The sequence below is a fragment of the Ptiloglossa arizonensis genome, chromosome 3, assembly GCF_051014685.1.
Source record: "Ptiloglossa arizonensis isolate GNS036 chromosome 3, iyPtiAriz1_principal, whole genome shotgun sequence".
Classification (NCBI taxonomy): domain Eukaryota; kingdom Metazoa; phylum Arthropoda; class Insecta; order Hymenoptera; family Colletidae; genus Ptiloglossa; species Ptiloglossa arizonensis.
Genome location: NC_135050.1, coordinates 30,771,505 through 30,786,644, shown reverse-complemented (window position 1 = coordinate 30,786,644; position 15,140 = coordinate 30,771,505). Strand labels below are relative to the sequence as shown.

General features: G+C 46.3%; 2 protein-coding genes across 6 annotated transcripts; one reads left to right on the top strand and one right to left on the bottom strand.

The window, feature by feature from the left end:
* The first annotated feature begins 197 nt into the window (after positions 1-197).
* On the top strand, positions 198-2,478 carry LOC143144129 (phospholipase A1). Of its 3 annotated transcripts, XM_076306222.1 has the most exons (6): positions 198-912; positions 1,074-1,177; positions 1,291-1,598; positions 1,668-1,763; positions 1,867-2,112; positions 2,256-2,478. In XM_076306222.1, the coding sequence occupies exons 1-6, from the start codon at positions 409-411 to the stop codon at positions 2,327-2,329; spliced, it is 1,332 nt and encodes a 443-aa protein (XP_076162337.1). In that variant the 5' UTR covers positions 198-408; the 3' UTR covers positions 2,330-2,478. The 3 variants fall into 3 exon arrangements, with proteins under 3 accessions (XP_076162337.1, XP_076162335.1, XP_076162336.1); XM_076306220.1 differs by having other exon boundaries at positions 1,074-1,198; positions 1,867-2,419; XM_076306221.1 differs by having other exon boundaries at positions 1,867-2,418.
* Positions 2,351-13,709, bottom strand: Nost (Nostrin). 3 transcript variants are annotated; one of them, XM_076306159.1, is made up of 10 exons: positions 13,556-13,706; positions 10,362-12,206; positions 9,622-10,203; positions 5,516-5,604; positions 5,279-5,358; positions 5,090-5,235; positions 4,524-4,988; positions 4,071-4,400; positions 3,815-3,967; positions 2,351-3,738 (listed from the first exon to the last, which is right to left on the bottom strand). In XM_076306159.1, the coding sequence occupies exons 2-10, from the start codon at positions 11,238-11,240 to the stop codon at positions 3,319-3,321; spliced, it is 3,144 nt and encodes a 1,047-aa protein (XP_076162274.1). In that variant the 5' UTR covers positions 11,241-12,206; positions 13,556-13,706; the 3' UTR covers positions 2,351-3,318. The 3 variants fall into 3 exon arrangements, with proteins under 3 accessions (XP_076162274.1, XP_076162273.1, XP_076162275.1); XM_076306158.1 differs by having other exon boundaries at positions 10,362-13,709; XM_076306160.1 differs by having other exon boundaries at positions 5,090-5,214; positions 10,362-13,709.
* Positions 13,710-15,140: the final 1,431 nt, after the last annotated feature.

The following is a 15,140-nucleotide window of genomic DNA, read 5'->3' as shown; positions in this document are numbered from 1 at the left end:
CATACTAAAAATTAGAAATATTTATTTTAGTGCAATTATATATATATACATGCACGCATTTTAGTGCAATTTCTATTGCTAATATCTCTAACGTTTTCGGAATTTGATGTTTCAAATACCCATAAATTTTTGGAAATTTTTTACACAGTATAGTAAAACGCATCCGAAAATTTCTATTTTATAAATTAACATTGCTTATGGAGATTATTATAATAATATAAAAATATTATATTATTGATTAACATTTGGTAAATAAAAGATTTTTCGAGTCACGTTCGAACATATAGTAATACGAAGTTTTGTTCCGCTTGAAATTGGTGATTGTCATTGGTCATTTGTATTGATCCGTGTTATCAAAAGGTCATGGTTTTAACCAGTTTGTTGTAAAAATTCATCGGAGGTTAGAGGATGAAGTTGTTTGTTGCGATAATTAAAAATTTTATACGAAAAATGATACTTTTCATAATAGTGTTAATTGAAGTGGCCTTACTTTCTACTGCGCACAATTGTATTTTACAAAACACAAATGTCGTCGGTGATAATTCATCGATTTACTACAGTACTAATTTGTCGAATTTTATTTATACACTTTCCAATTCATCGAGTTTTATAGACACTCGTAAAGAGCCCAAATCGAACCAAGTCGATTGCTTTGGTCTGGGAAAAACATTAGCTGCAACTTTGGAGTGGTTTTTTATGAGTAAACCCAATGGGACAAATGCTTTAGATGTCCAATTCTTTTTATCTTCGAGAAAACAACCGCAACGTGTACGAGTAATGATTGGCAAACAATTTGGTTTAGAATGGACAGACTTTCAAATTGAACGCAAAACTATCATAATAGTGCATGGATTTTTATCGCACGGACAACAAACATGGATCAGTGACATGGCGCATTCGTTTCTCCAATGGGTAAGTTGACCTATCGTTTACAAAAGTGTACGTTAGTTTCATCAAATTATCTACCATAGTTAGCATACGATGCAAATCCAATGCATCTTTATATTATTATTATTATTTGGTTAATTTTCTTTTCTAGTTAAAAAATAAACAGCATTTTTTGTGTTCTTCAGAACGATGTTAATTGCATAACCGTAGACTGGAGTAACGGTGGTAATACTTGGAATTATTATAAAGCGGCAGTTAATACAAGAGTAGTGGGATATCAAATTGCAAGGTCTACTTTGCGTTCCGCTTTGTAAATGTTACATTGGCCATACAAGTATCTCGTAAAGTTTATTTCTTTTGCATTTTCTTTATTTTTTTTTTTTATTTTTTTTTTTTATAAAGATTTTTAGAACACATAGAGAATGCGACAAGTACACAAAGTACTTCCACTGGCAATAGTCGGGGACCTTTACATTTAGTGGGTCACAGTCTTGGAGCGCATATTTGTGGTTTTACCGCAAAAGAGTTGAAAAAAAGGCAAAGTAAATGGAACGTCGAAAGAATAACTGGACTCGACCCTGCGCAACCTTGTTTCAAAAATGCAGATTCCTCTGTGAAGCTTCACAAGACGGATGCATCGTTTGTCGATATCATACATACCAATGGCAAATTGCTTTCCGAGATTGGATTAGGTTTACCAGAGCCTATAGGTTGGTTGTAGGTTATGTAGAGTTTGTTATACTTTTCGTTACGTTACGTTTTAAATACTCTTTTATCAGGTCATGTTGACTTTTATCCTAACGGTGGCAAAAGCCAACCCGGTTGCATAAAAATGGATCCTTTGTATTTTGAATATTTACCAATTCCTCTTCGATGTAAGTATTCGCCAAGTATATATTTTAAATCTTAATTTAACCGTTATGCATAGATACATATATAATTTCTTATCTCGATGAAATTATACGGATGCGTTTTCAGTGATTACCAAGTCGATATGCAGTCATGGACGTTCGTACATTTATTTGACGGAATCTTTGGTATCCGAAGTTAAACACAATTGTACCTTCTGGGCACGTCATTGGGATTTATCGTATCGAAATTTAATAGGAATAGCGGAAGAGCCTTGCAATAAAAATATTTGCACCGAAATGGGCATAAATGCGATAAAGTATCCTCAACGTGGAACGTTCTTCGTTGCTACCTCCAACAGTGTACCATTTTGTAGTACGTTATCGAAAAAAAAAAAAATGCAAAATTTCTCAGATTCTAGCTTCAATCTTTACGTTTACATAAAATTGTAAATAAAGGCGATGTTTACTTCGATGTGGTAAAAAGTTGACGAGAACGATATCTTTTATATTTTTCAGTTAACAACACTCGTATTATCGACGAAGTGATAATTCAGTTGGAAAATGATCACGAAAACGAACTCGACGATTGAGATTTACCAACGAATGAATAGTCCGTGTACAATTGATTTATAAATAAATGCTCTTTACTTCGATATTACTAATACATGCGATGCTTAAGTTGTCAACGTCTTCTAAATGCTATTTACAATTGGATTTCGAAAATAAAACAAGTTATGTACATTTTTCAGCATTTAATTTCATTCGTGTTAGCTACGTAAGCAAATGATCTGCGTCGTTGCAAAAGTGAAACAATGTTTCTCTGCGAGCTCATCCTCGTCGATCGTTCTATATTCTTACGTTGTATCGTAGTGACTTTGAGTTTAAAATCGCGGTATTCTAGCTTATATCGATACTATAAATTAATTATAAATTACAAGACGTAGATGATAAAATCAGGAAACAGTATTTCTCTATTTGTATAAATATTTTTCAGATTACGATTCATCGTTATAATTATTTATCGAATATATTAACTTTGCCTCCTATCCGTATTGTGCGGTTCGCATAGTTGTAACGTATGCTATTATTGGCACTTTAATAATAATAATAATAATAATAATAATAATAATAATAATAATAATAATAATATTAATAACGTAAGCAAAGATCCGTTTACTAGAAAATGATTGTATTTTAAGAACAGGTATCGATTGTCGTATCGCGTGTACGCATACCTAACGAACTTTCTTGCAAAATAGTCGTTGATTCGTCGAAATTGTAATTTCGCACGACTCTTCCACGATCCACGAAGAATTCGTTTTACCGTTGAAATGGAAAATAGTTAATTGAAACCTAAAATGTCAAAGTTAACACGTTTACAAAAACGTGTCACACTTTAGATTCAAGCGTGCTTTGGTAGCTTCTCGATCGACTCGATCGTAATCTCTTAACCGTGGTCCGATCGTTACGTTGAAAATTTGTAATTTTACGTTATTCGTTTAAATTACGATTCGTATCGAAGGTAATTCTTCTCCGAAATAAGGGAAACTAAACGAGAAAAAGCGCCACTTTCAACGAATCAATGAATAACTTGTACGTATGTGGCTGGAAATATTCCAGTTCGGCCTTTACATTCGCCTATCCACCAACCGTCCGGTTGCTTCTGATGCACCGTTATTAAGTCTCCAGGGCTTAAACTAAGTTCGTCGTTTAGATTCGCCGAATACTGATAGATCGCTCTACACTGTTCCGTTCCGTCGGTTTTGTTCGGTGTTTCGACAGTGTCCGCATCTTGATTATTGTTATCCTCGGAATGACTACTGAACTCGTCGAAATCGCTAAAATCATCTTCGTCGGGTGGATTCTCCGAGTTTCCATCGCCGGCTGTCCGATCGGCCCAATGACGACTCTCGGTTTCCTGATCCTTCGCAAGATGAACTTCCATTTCGTGTTGGTCGTCTTGAAACTCAAACGATTCGTTCTTTGCCCAAGAAGGAACCTGTAAGAGGAAACGAGGTCGAGATGTACGCGACCGTTCGAAAAGTACGCCGGTGTATATTTACCCCGGTACGCACCTTAAGGACACTTTGCTGCAAGCCCTGTTTGTCCCTCGAGACCAAAATGTGTTCGGCCAAGGGATGCTTGCCTCGTTTGCTACCTTCCACTTCCGCCAATGTACCTCCGACTTTGTACCTGGCTGCCTCTAAGTAGAGTAACATGGAGCGCATCTGGAACGAAGGGGAAAAGAAAGAGAGAAAAAAAGGAAATGGCGAGAAACGGCGTTTCGCGCGATAATTCGTTCGGTAAGAGTCGGCGAGATAAAAATCGTACATGGTGTAATTTCTCGGTGACGTTTTGCGTACTCTCGTCCGCGGCGAACGCCGGCGTCGCGATGAAAGCTCGGTGAAGCGTTTCCAGGCCCTCCCTTCCGCGTCTCTCTCGTTCCAAGTCTTGTCTGATTAAATGAAGAACCCTGACCAACGCTTGTTTTCGACGTTCCCTGTTCATCGCGAGCGTAACGTGTTCGGCGTAAAAGTCCGGCAGTAGTTGCTCCGAACTGCAGCCATCGTTGCTCTCCACTCTGCGTATCAGATTCTTTAAAATCTCAATGTCTTGAGACACGTTGCAGTTACGTACAGGAGCTGCCAAACGGTCTGCACACTAGAAGAGAGAGAGCTAGAGAGAGGGAGGAAGATGAAGAGAGAGAGAGAGAGAGAGAGAGAAACGTTACGAATCGATAGGTGGTAAAATTGGTTCGCCGCGAAGAAGCGAGCGTCGCGTCACCTGTTGCAGACGTGGAGCGAGAGCTTGCAGGTGCGCCAGGTAAACGTTCGCGAGATCCTTGAGAGCGCTTAATCGTTCCTCCTCGAGAAGTTCCATTTGCTTGGCCCCTTTTCTCACCGTGCTTTCGTACTCGAGCCTGGCTCTCTCGGCTCTCACGCTCACCGTGTAAAACTCCGTGTCCGCCCTACGAGAGGAGTCCTCGGCCTTTCTCCTCCTTGCCTCGAGTTTGCTCGCCTCCTTCTCCGTCATATGATGGTTCGACGATTTGTTATTGGTCTGCTGGCTCTGGCTGATCGATTGCAGCCTCGCCAGGTCTTGCAGCCTCTCGTTTTCCCGCGCGGAAGCGAAACTTTGCTTTTTACTTTTCGTCGCGACGTTGCGCCACTCGTGAAGGGACTTTCCAGCTTTGTCCACGGAATTCTCGACGGTTTTCCTCGAGCGGCCTTGAGCCTCGGCTACTCCTACCTGGGAACACGGAAAACGTTTCGTTAAGGTTGATCGTTTCGTTCGTAAGCTCTCGGTGTCGCGAGCTCGATCGTCTCGATGGATCGAGAACGCCGACTCACTCGAAGCGGTTTGGCGAGCTGCTCGCCGAGCGTGATGCCCCATACACGGTGAGCTTCCGCGGCAGCCTCCATTTCTTCGCCGACGCATCTCCATGCCTCGTTCACACCTCCGCTGCTATTGCCACCTGCGTTACGAAACAATATTTCTTACACCCTCGGATTTTACAAGAACCGCTCAGCTCGGTATACCTTGGTCCTTCGTACACGCCTTCGTTAGCTTGTTGCTCAGTTTACTGAGCCCTTTGGCATAAGTTGCTTCCAGCTCCGCTCTAAAACGAGACAAAGTTGCGAACGTACGATATTACGGCCGTCGTTGATCTCCGGAGCGCAAATGATACAGAAATGTTTCAAAGATTTGCCAAAAGAAACGCGTTCGTTCGAAACTCGCGACTGTTTCGAGAAGGAAACATCGCAGAGTTTAACTACCTTTCGTGAAGAATCGACGCCAACTCCTTGCAGAAATCCCCGCCTTGTTTCACGAATCTTCGAACATCTTCGAATCCACCTTGTCCTCCCTGAAAAAACAGAAGGCAATAACGATTCTTCTCCTTTTCTTGTTTTACCGCGTGAAACTCTTGGAAACAGTAGCTCTGCGCTCTTCCACGCTCTTCCACGCTCTTCCACGCTCTTCCACGCTCTTCCACGCTCGAATAATCGTAGTACTTAAGGGGAACGCAGAAAATAGCGGTAACCGCGCATCGTGGCTCCCGAGATGCAACATTTCTAATGCCCTGCGAGTGAATTACGACGATTTCTTTTACCGGTGCGTCCGCGCGGACTTCTCGTTCGGCTTTCGTCGCGGCGCTGCGGCAACGAAAATATACATATTTACCGGTGGGTAGTTTCCGTTTCACCTGCGGCGCGTCGATATCTCCGCGCTTTGTTCGACGCCGAGAACCGCACAGATTTACGAGCCCCGTATCGATTTACTATAGCGTACTCGATCCGCGCGGAGAAACGCTAAAAAATCGCTAAAGAACCGCAAGAAAAAAATTCTTCATCGTTCTCGGACTATTTTACGCTTATCGTTGCGCTTTCGCAACCCCACGGAAACTGCCGAACGAACGAAACTCGACGGAATCGATTTCCCACGATAACGTGGATCTTCTTACGCGCGCGAACGATTCTTCGACGACACACTTTCTCGAGCGCGATTCGTTTCTTTCCGTAGTCTCGAAAGTTACAGGAAAGCACAGCCGAGTTATTAACGGTTCGAGAATCCTTACTCGTAAATTTGTTGTCCATCGATAAACGGATACAATAACGGCGCCGGAATCGTTAACGGCCCTGCAAAGTCGATCATCGATGTCGTTACGACATCGTACGATATCGAGTACGATTACGATACACGGGTTACTCTCCGATTTTCCTATAGGTCTTTCTAAACTTTCGTTACACGGGTACCTGTATTTTTCGTTTCGCGGCTCTTACGTAATGCCGCACCGTGCGAATTACATCGCGTTACGTTGTCGTGGAATAGAAACGCGGATTACCGAGCGAGCCATCGACTTTCAAGAATCGAAAACTGAAGTTGCGCCTGTTTGGCGCAAACTCGTTAAAAATGTCCCCTCGACTCGATCCGAACGAGCCCGATGCTTCGCCCTCGCGCGCGGATTTAAGAGTAATCGTTACTTTTCAGCATCGCGAGCGAAAGATCGCGCTTACTCGATGCGCATAGAGGAACAACGGTTAATCAAGATTAGAAAGTATCTTTGAAAATGTTGTTGCACTCGTTGTACGTTTCAAAGTTATTGGACTTTCATCTCCGAAGCACACATTCCCGTGCACGCGTTCCCTAAAATTAGAAATTTCTACGGTCATTCTATCGATGTGCATACGCGGTAGGTGTGCACCCGTAATTAGGAAGCATCTCGGGAAAACGGTAGTCGTATCCGTCGAAAATCGAAACCGGTCCGTTCTCGTTGAACGAACGAACCAGCCAACCAACGGTCACCGATAGGTGGAAAAATTAGTAATTTTTAGTCTTCTCGACGGATATACGACGTCTGGATTTCCCTGTGTGCGTTACGAGTCGCCTGAACCGTGTTCGATAGATTTTGATCCGATAACGACCGGATCGAAGGAAACGTATCGAAAATGTCATTTCGAGCCGTGTACGAGCGGTGTCGCGGGCGAATCAACCTTCCGCGTATCGCGACGGGTTTCCATTCGACGGTTGAATCATTTTTCCAATGTTCTCGTTCGCGTCGACCGGTCGAGTGTAAATTTCGTTCCGCCTCTTTCCGCGCGCGAATCGTAATTTTTGCCCAGAATGTAACGCGATATCGCCGCGATTTGCTCCCGTGAACGGGAGGAGGAGAAATGTCGCCGAACCGAGGGTTCGGTTAGCTTTCTAGAATTACGATATCGCATTTAAGCACCGTGGATTTCGTTCCTGTCGGTTATACAGGGTCGTAATTAGCGGGCCGAGTTTCGCGACAAGTTCGTTCGCGCGTCCCTCGTACTTACGGTTACGGTGTGCCGTCTACGTAGACGAACCGGATCGGAAACGTTCAATCGATGGAAATCGGTGATAGCGATCGCGATACGCGCTCAGTCCTCTTACGTTCACGGAAGCCTTTTCGATTCGATGTTACTTTTCGAACGAAACGATCTCGATCCGTTCGGTTACCCACTCGTAACGATTACAAATGCGTCGCTGAACGAACATTCGATTCTCGCGAAAACGACGCGGCGATAAATCGATCCTCTTCCACTTTCGCAATACGTACCACGTAATTGCAAAGAAATTGACCCGGTTGTTATTTTTCTACCTCCTTTTAATATTAGCGTGTCCGCTACCGCGGGAGAGCGATTAGCGTAATTAAGCATCGCTCGGGGAAAGAGCAACTTTCTTACGATCCATTTCCAATCTCCATCGTCGACGAACAGAGTTCTCTCCCGATTAAAAATCGATCGACCTTCGGTGGACATTCCTATCGCATCGAAATTGAACACGTAGGGATAAAATGTATTAACCACGCGGTAGTGCGTGGATGTCGAAACTGTTTCGAGTAAAAGGTTAATCGATACACGTTAGCTCGGATATTCTAATACCACGGTCGCGGAACGAATAGGCTAGCGCGAGCAACAGGTGGTGGTACTCGATCGTAGAGAGCTTCCTGTACTCGCATCGATGTCTTTTAAAAGCTAAAAGCGAAGAGCGAGCAGTTCGACCGTACCGTAAATACCGTAAACATCCTTTTGTCGCTACGGACCAGCTTCGCGCGCGAATTACCCGGAACGGGTGCGACGGAACGTAGAAAAGGTGTAACGATCGTTCGAATACTTGGATTCGAAGGAGGGCAGCTTCGAAGGTTCGTGGAAGTTTTGCGAACGTGCAAGCTCGAAACGATCGCGAGATGCACAATTTCCACAATGGAGCGACTCGAGCGGTGATAAACGCTTTGTGGGTTTTCTCGAGAATTTCAAATCGGTTGGAAAGTAACGCGTAAACGGCGAAAATTTCAAGCGTACGGCGATCGTTGTCGGCACCCGCGACTATCCATACACTCACAGAGACACACAGAGAGAGAGAGAGAGAGAGAGAGAGAGAGAGAGAGAGAGAGAGAGAGAGAGACAAACGCGTACGCGCGAGCGACACGGTTCTTCCTTTCCCTTTTACCTTCCTCGACTTCCTCGACTTCGGTTCACGCGACACGGTGAAATCGCGGAGGTCGCGAGTACCATCACCGTAGCGCGCGTACGTCTTCTCTCGGCGCTCGCACGATTCCCTCCTATGAGAAGGTACAAGTTAGATCGTTACCTCTGCTTTCCTTTTTCTACGTTCGATTTTGCACGCGTTTCTACAATTTCTACCACCGTCTCGTATACGTATATCGCGCCGGTACGAACAACTCGTATCCGATATGCGAGAACAAATGCCAACGATACGGCTCAAATTCGTCGCTTCTCCGTGGATCGACGATTTGAACGATACCCTCGCGAGCACGCGGCGCACCGATGTATCGTAGAGAGTTGTTCTATTTTGGAGAATTCGCTCCAAAGTTGGCGCACAATTAACGCCAACGTAGACGAGAGTCCCAGTCGCGCGTTGAGCGTCGTCGTACGTCGTACGTCGAACAACACGCGAAAAGAAACAAGCAGTTAGGCGCGAACACGGACGTGTACGCGAAACAAAGTCCGCGATTATTTTCTCCGCCCAAGTTTCCCACACTTTCCATGCTTTGATCGTTGCTCCGAATCGTATTTACGTTTACCGGCAGTGTCTACCGGTAGTTTGCTCGTATAGTTATCCAGATATCCTTATACGAACGCATAAACGGGAACGCCAAGGGCTGTACGTGACCTTAGCTCTCTATCGCGATCGTTTTTGGCGAGTCGGTGTTTGTACAATAATGTATATTCCTGGCGTACCGATACATATATGTATATATATATATATATATATATATATATATATATATATATATACATATATACGGCTTAAAAAACGGTAGGAGATAGTTGACTCGATTCGTAGATTCGGATAGAAACGAAAGGAAACGTTTTAGCGAAATGGAACGATATACCTCTTCGGTCTCGTGAACGTGCAGCAGATGAGTGGAGGCCATTAACCCTCTGATTGACCCCAGCATTCTCTTCTTAATCGGGCGAGCTTTTCGAGCACGATCACCGGACCCGATCTCGACGCTCGCATTGTCCGGTTCTTCGTTTTCCGTATCGGAGCACAGCCCGTCCACGCTGAAGGAGACCGGGGCGATCGGTCTTTTGGTTTCTCCGTTAAAAATGTCGTCGGAGCTTCCGACTATTTTCCTCGATTTCCTCGAGGTGTCTTTTGGATCGTTCGCGATGATTTTCAACGACGCGTTGCTACTTTCGGGAGAAGAGTTTACGTTTTCCTCCGAGACGGAAGCGAGACCGTACTCTTCGACCCTGGTGATCGATCCTAGTTCCTGCGTCCTCGCTTTGGTCAAATCGTAGGACACGGAGCCCGGGGTCTTGGAAATGCTCGAAACTCGAGCCTCGTCCGCAAGGGCGCCGACAGCTTGCAGCCTCGCGTGTTTGTTTACAACCTCGTTGATCCTCGAGGTTTCATCGCGCAGCCAGATTCTCATTTTCTCCCATGCTTTCCCCAGAGGATGTTTCTGGAACTGTAAGGTACGACGGGGCTACAGATCGTGCGAAACGCCTCGGGAATCGAACGTAGCGATAAGTCGCGAACGAATCGAGGGATTCGATGAGTTTCGCGGTGGTTATCGCCTCGTTCGATTCGAGCGAGGTATCTGGCGTTGTCCGTACGGGTAGGTACCTTTCGATGTCCGTTACGAGGAGACACGCTCGACGGAGCCTCGTTCGAGCATTCGGGATCCGAATAGGAACCCGACATCGAACCGATTCCCGCGTCCTCGTATCTCTCGCTCTCCGAAATTCCGTAACTCTTTCTTCCGAATTTCAACGATCTCGCCGATCGTTTCGCTCGATCGGCCCGCGGATCCTTCCTTTCCTCCGTTGAATCGATTTTCGTCGTGGCTTTCTCCCGTGCGTTCCCCCCGTCCAGTCCGGTCGGAACATCGACAGATTCCGCGTCGTCCGATTCCTGGTGGCTCGTGCGATGAATTTCGTTACCGTCGGCTTCCGTTTCGCCCCGACTTTCGACGACTTTCTTCTCGGTTTCGTTTTTGTCGCCGAGGTACGAATTCTTCGGAAAGTCGTACACTTGGTTCGACGACGCGTCTCGTTCGGGCATCGTCGCCGCTCTTCCATCGGGCTCGAACGTTCGAAGCTTCTCGTCCGCGTGCAAGAAACTGAAGCTGATGCTCGGGAGGCCGTCGTCGTCCGTTTCCACCGACGTGACCGCGGTCAGTTCTACGCTGTTCTTGTGCCGTTTTTCTCCTCTTCTCTCCGAGCTCCCGTTCCCGGGAAGATCGAGACTCGTCGATTCGTCGCGTTCGCGTTCGCGTTCGCGTTCGCGTTCGCGCTCGCCCTCGCCCTCGCCCTCGCCCTCACGATTCTTTGCGATATTTTCGTTGTCGACGGCCTCGTTCGCGCCGGGAAACTCGCGACAGTGTACTATCACAGGTACGGGAACGTCGTACCAGATCGCCGTGGAATTGTCGTTGTTGCCCTTCGAGGACGATAATTTTCTCACAGATTTTAAAGAGGACCACGCGTGCTTCGCTTCTTCCATTTTTCTCGTAAAGGTTACTCTTTACCGTAAAATTCACGAAAGAGGAAACGCGACACTTGCACCGTGGTATCGTTTACACGAATATTCGACACCGTTCGTCGAATATCGCGAAACTGGGTTAAAGTTGAATCGCTCGAGTTATTTCTTTATCGCTGCGCCAACGACGTTGCTCGTCGAGGCGCTCTCTTCTCTCGTTTCGATCAAAGATTCTTTCGTTTGGGCGGAAAGACGTCGTTGGTCGCGTACTTTGCGTTCCGACTAGATATTTTCCTTTTCTCGCGACGCGATCTTCGATACCGAAGAGAATTCTTTTCCCGATTCATCGGCGTTCGATCGAAAATCAGATCGTACTCCCAGAAACTGCCAGGAAAGCCGATACGATCGCGGCCAAGCGAGAACAACGACTGTTCTCGATCGAAAGGTTTTCGCGACTTTTCGTTGGCAACGGTGGCCAGCCAGATGTAAACAAATATGCGTACGTTCGACGTGAAAATTCGATCGGACGGAACGTCGGGTATCTGCGTTTCATCCGGATGAAACGATCGTTTCGGGAACGGTCGTGTTCGCGTTTGCGTTCGCGGTCGCGGTCGCGGTCGCGGTCGCACACTGTTACGCAAACAATTCACCGGTGGCTATCGTTGAACTTCTGTGACCCAATTTCGCGATTTATCGTTTTTCCACCTTTCGTCGTTTCTCTCCGCTCGGGTCTGTACTCGGCTCCGACAGTTTGTACGCGACGTTCCGAATAATCGACGTTGTCGGCTCGCGATTCATCGCGGAACATCGAAAATACCTCGTACTTTCTTGCTCTCCTTGCTCTCCTTGCTCTCGTTCCTTTCCGCGAGACAACGAGTTACACACGGAACTTATCGTCCATCGTTTTCGTTCGCTTGCTCGAAAATTATCGTTCGATGGAAAGAGCCGCGTTCGGTGCGTCACGGTGCACGTATTTAGATACGTACGAATCTAAACGAGAACAAGCATCGGGAAGGAAACTTAAATTCACTGGGGAAAGGAAGTTTGAAAAAAATACCGCTCGAATCGAACAAACGTTTCATGTTCGAATACCGACTCGACTCGACTCGACTCGACTCGAATCGAATCGTTTCGCGATGCATCGACGATTATTGGAAAGACACTCGGTAAAAATTCGCTTCTCGTTGGCAAAGTGCAACTCGCGAGAGATCTGCCGCACTAAATATAGATACACCGTTTCCACCGCGATAACGTATTCGCGAATCGTTAATTGGCTCGGTGTCGTCGCTGCGCGAATTACGAGCAAAGCGAACAACTCGCGCAACGCGTTAAAAGTCGACGTGAATTACAAATGGAAACGCGTTATTGTTTCAAGGTTAATTGTCCATCTACGCTCGAGGATAGACACGCGCCGCGCCGCGACGCACCGCGCCGCGCCGTGCCGTGCCGCGTCGTTCGATAGGTAGTTAATAGCAGCTAAGAACCGTGGAACGATTTTTAATCGCAAAGAGCACCGAGAACCGAGAAAAGAACGACACACCGTGAACCGTGTGTTTGTGCGACGACGTTCCGGTCGTGACTGGATTCGCGCTGGAAGCCGTATTGTACAACGGCGTCGAACAATTATATCCGTATTACATTGCGTACACACATATTGCACAACCGGGCAAACGGTGCATCAGTACCGTACCGCGACAAAAATAAAACACGTCCGTTTCGCGTGAAAATTTAATCGCGCTAACGATACCATTCTAATAATAGCTCGTAAATCTTTCTTACGAAAGCGGCGCTTAAATCGTATCGCGTTTCTCTGCGAAATTTCGAAAACGACTTCGACCCGAGAGTTTACGGGAATCACGCCTAACCGGTGAAGCTACATCGTCCGCGAATTATTTTCGAGCACGTGCTGGCTCGAACGAAAGCGGGCCAAATATTCCCCAAATGAAACAAGCGAGAAAGATCGGCGTACTTTGATCGAACACCGAACGGACCGACGTCGATTTCCATGGAAGTACGCGATCGATCGTGTACTTTGAACGGTGGTCGTCGAACAGGTAGAAGCCGCTCGATTTGTGAAAAAACAATGACAGGTTAAGCGAGTCACGTGTCGGGTTGCGTAAACAAGGGAATCGTTGCTTTTTTGCCGATTCGAATCGGTCGTAACGCGGCACGGAAACGTTGGATTCGCGATCGGAGCGACGAAAGTGTCTTCGAGGCTCGACGAACGCGCTACGAGACGCGACAAGTAACCAATTCACTGGTGAGAACACTCGCGACCGCGCGACACCGTTTGCGCGCACGAAAACTTTTCGAACGAATCGGACAATACGGATACCTACCGGCCGAAATACAGTACGAGCGGAGAGAAGATGATTTCTCTTTCTTTCGAAAGGGAGAGAGGTGGACAGAACGCGAAACGCGGTGCATCGCGAACGCGGTACTCGTTGCGCTACTCGCGGTCAGAAGCGTAATGCACGTTAGAGCCCGCTAGAAACGCTCCGAAACGAATACACCGAGAAGTAGATGCGAGTTTAAGCGTGTAACGCGTTTCTAGGCGGGAGGTTGTTCGTTTTGTTTTTGGATTATATTTAGCTTGGTTCCGCGCGACACTCGCGTTACCGAAACATGGTGTACACGTGCGGCTCCTGTAACGTAACGGCGATAAAGGTTCGCGCACAACTGTGCCCTCGCCTCGACCACGTTTCTCGAGCTGCACGCGCAACTTTTGCGACCGGTTAACGAGATCGCGTTGCTCGTGTTGCTCGCGTTGCTCGCGTTGCTCGCGTCGCGCGGCCCCTCGACAACCGGGAAAAGAAAATATATAGAAAACTAGAACGCACCGCTCTAATTAGAAATTAATTCAATTTTTCGACAAGCAACGTTACGATCCTATTCCGTTCGCGGTCCGTGCTTACGGTGTACAAAGTAAAACGTAACGTTGCTTACCGCGACTCTATCCGCGTTTCCACGGAACTTTCTTTCTACTTATCGAACAACTTTCCGAAACGTTCGTTTTCGAAAATTATTGTACGAATATCGATTCGATGGACACGCGCGATAATAAACTTCCATTCCAATTTCGATCGCGTGCATCCACTTTCACGAATAATTGAATTTTTTATTCAACCCGTGGTGCTCGGAATAAGATTTCCGAAACTTTCTCGACAACGTCTACTAGTTTGTCGAAAATATGTACCGTGGCGCGGATATTGTACACTCCGACCGAGAATTAATATTTTACAACGCGTTCCTTTCCCCTTTTCCTTTTTTCGCTTTTTACATATCGGGCGAATGTCCGCTTTCGGTCGCGCTACAATTTCGAGTCAGAGATAACAGGGGATTGCGGAAAGTTGCTAGCTTTCCGAAACAAACATCGAATTCGTACATCGTAAATTTTCCGATTGTCGGCTTTGTCGCCTTTCTGGCCTTTGTCGTCTTTGCGATGTAAAATACGAGCGTCTGGCGCGATAACGGTGCCGCCCGCTCCGCCGCTCGAACTTCTTATCGTTTCGTCGAGAAATTGTAATTTCACGCGTACGGAGCGGCCCGTAGACTCGATGCGATTATCGTTGCTCGCGATGAAACGGAACTACTCGAATCGAACTGCTTCGGAAGAGAAGATTACGCCTGTTCCTCGAATTGTGCGTCACGCGTCCTCGATGACGCAACGACCGCACCGCTATCGAATGGAAACGAACGTTTCCCAATATTCACCGTACCTTTGCGAATTCGATCTCCGAGATACGTATGCGCCGATCTTTCTAATGTCCGGTAATTAAACGCGAAGAAGAAAACGGATAAAGAAAGAGAAAAACGGATTGCATTGCGGCACGTGAACCGCAAAGATTAGATCCGTTGGAAAAGAAAATTGAAACGTTACCGCGAGACTGTATCGTGCGACGAAACGATCGCGGTTTTTAGACC

Excerpts from the sequence above, each read along its gene's own strand:
- LOC143144129 (XM_076306220.1), top strand. The coding sequence starts at position 409 with ATGAAGTTGTTTGTTGCGATAATTAAAAATTTTATACGAAAAATGATA. Across the intron at positions 1,199-1,290 it reads TCTACTTTGCGTTCCGCTTT|ATTTTTAGAACACATAGAGA; the intron begins GTAAATGTTACA and ends TTTTTTATAAAG. Across the intron at positions 1,599-1,667 it reads AGGTTTACCAGAGCCTATAG|GTCATGTTGACTTTTATCCT; the intron begins GTTGGTTGTAGG and ends CTCTTTTATCAG.
- Nost (XM_076306158.1), bottom strand. The coding sequence starts at position 11,240 with ATGGAAGAAGCGAAGCACGCGTGGTCCTCTTTAAAATCTGTGAGAAAA. Across the intron at positions 5,605-9,621 it reads ACGTTCACGAGACCGAAGAG|GGAGGACAAGGTGGATTCGA; the intron begins GTATATCGTTCC and ends CTGTTTTTTCAG. Across the intron at positions 3,739-3,814 it reads TGCAGCAAAGTGTCCTTAAG|GTTCCTTCTTGGGCAAAGAA; the intron begins GTGCGTACCGGG and ends TTCCTCTTACAG.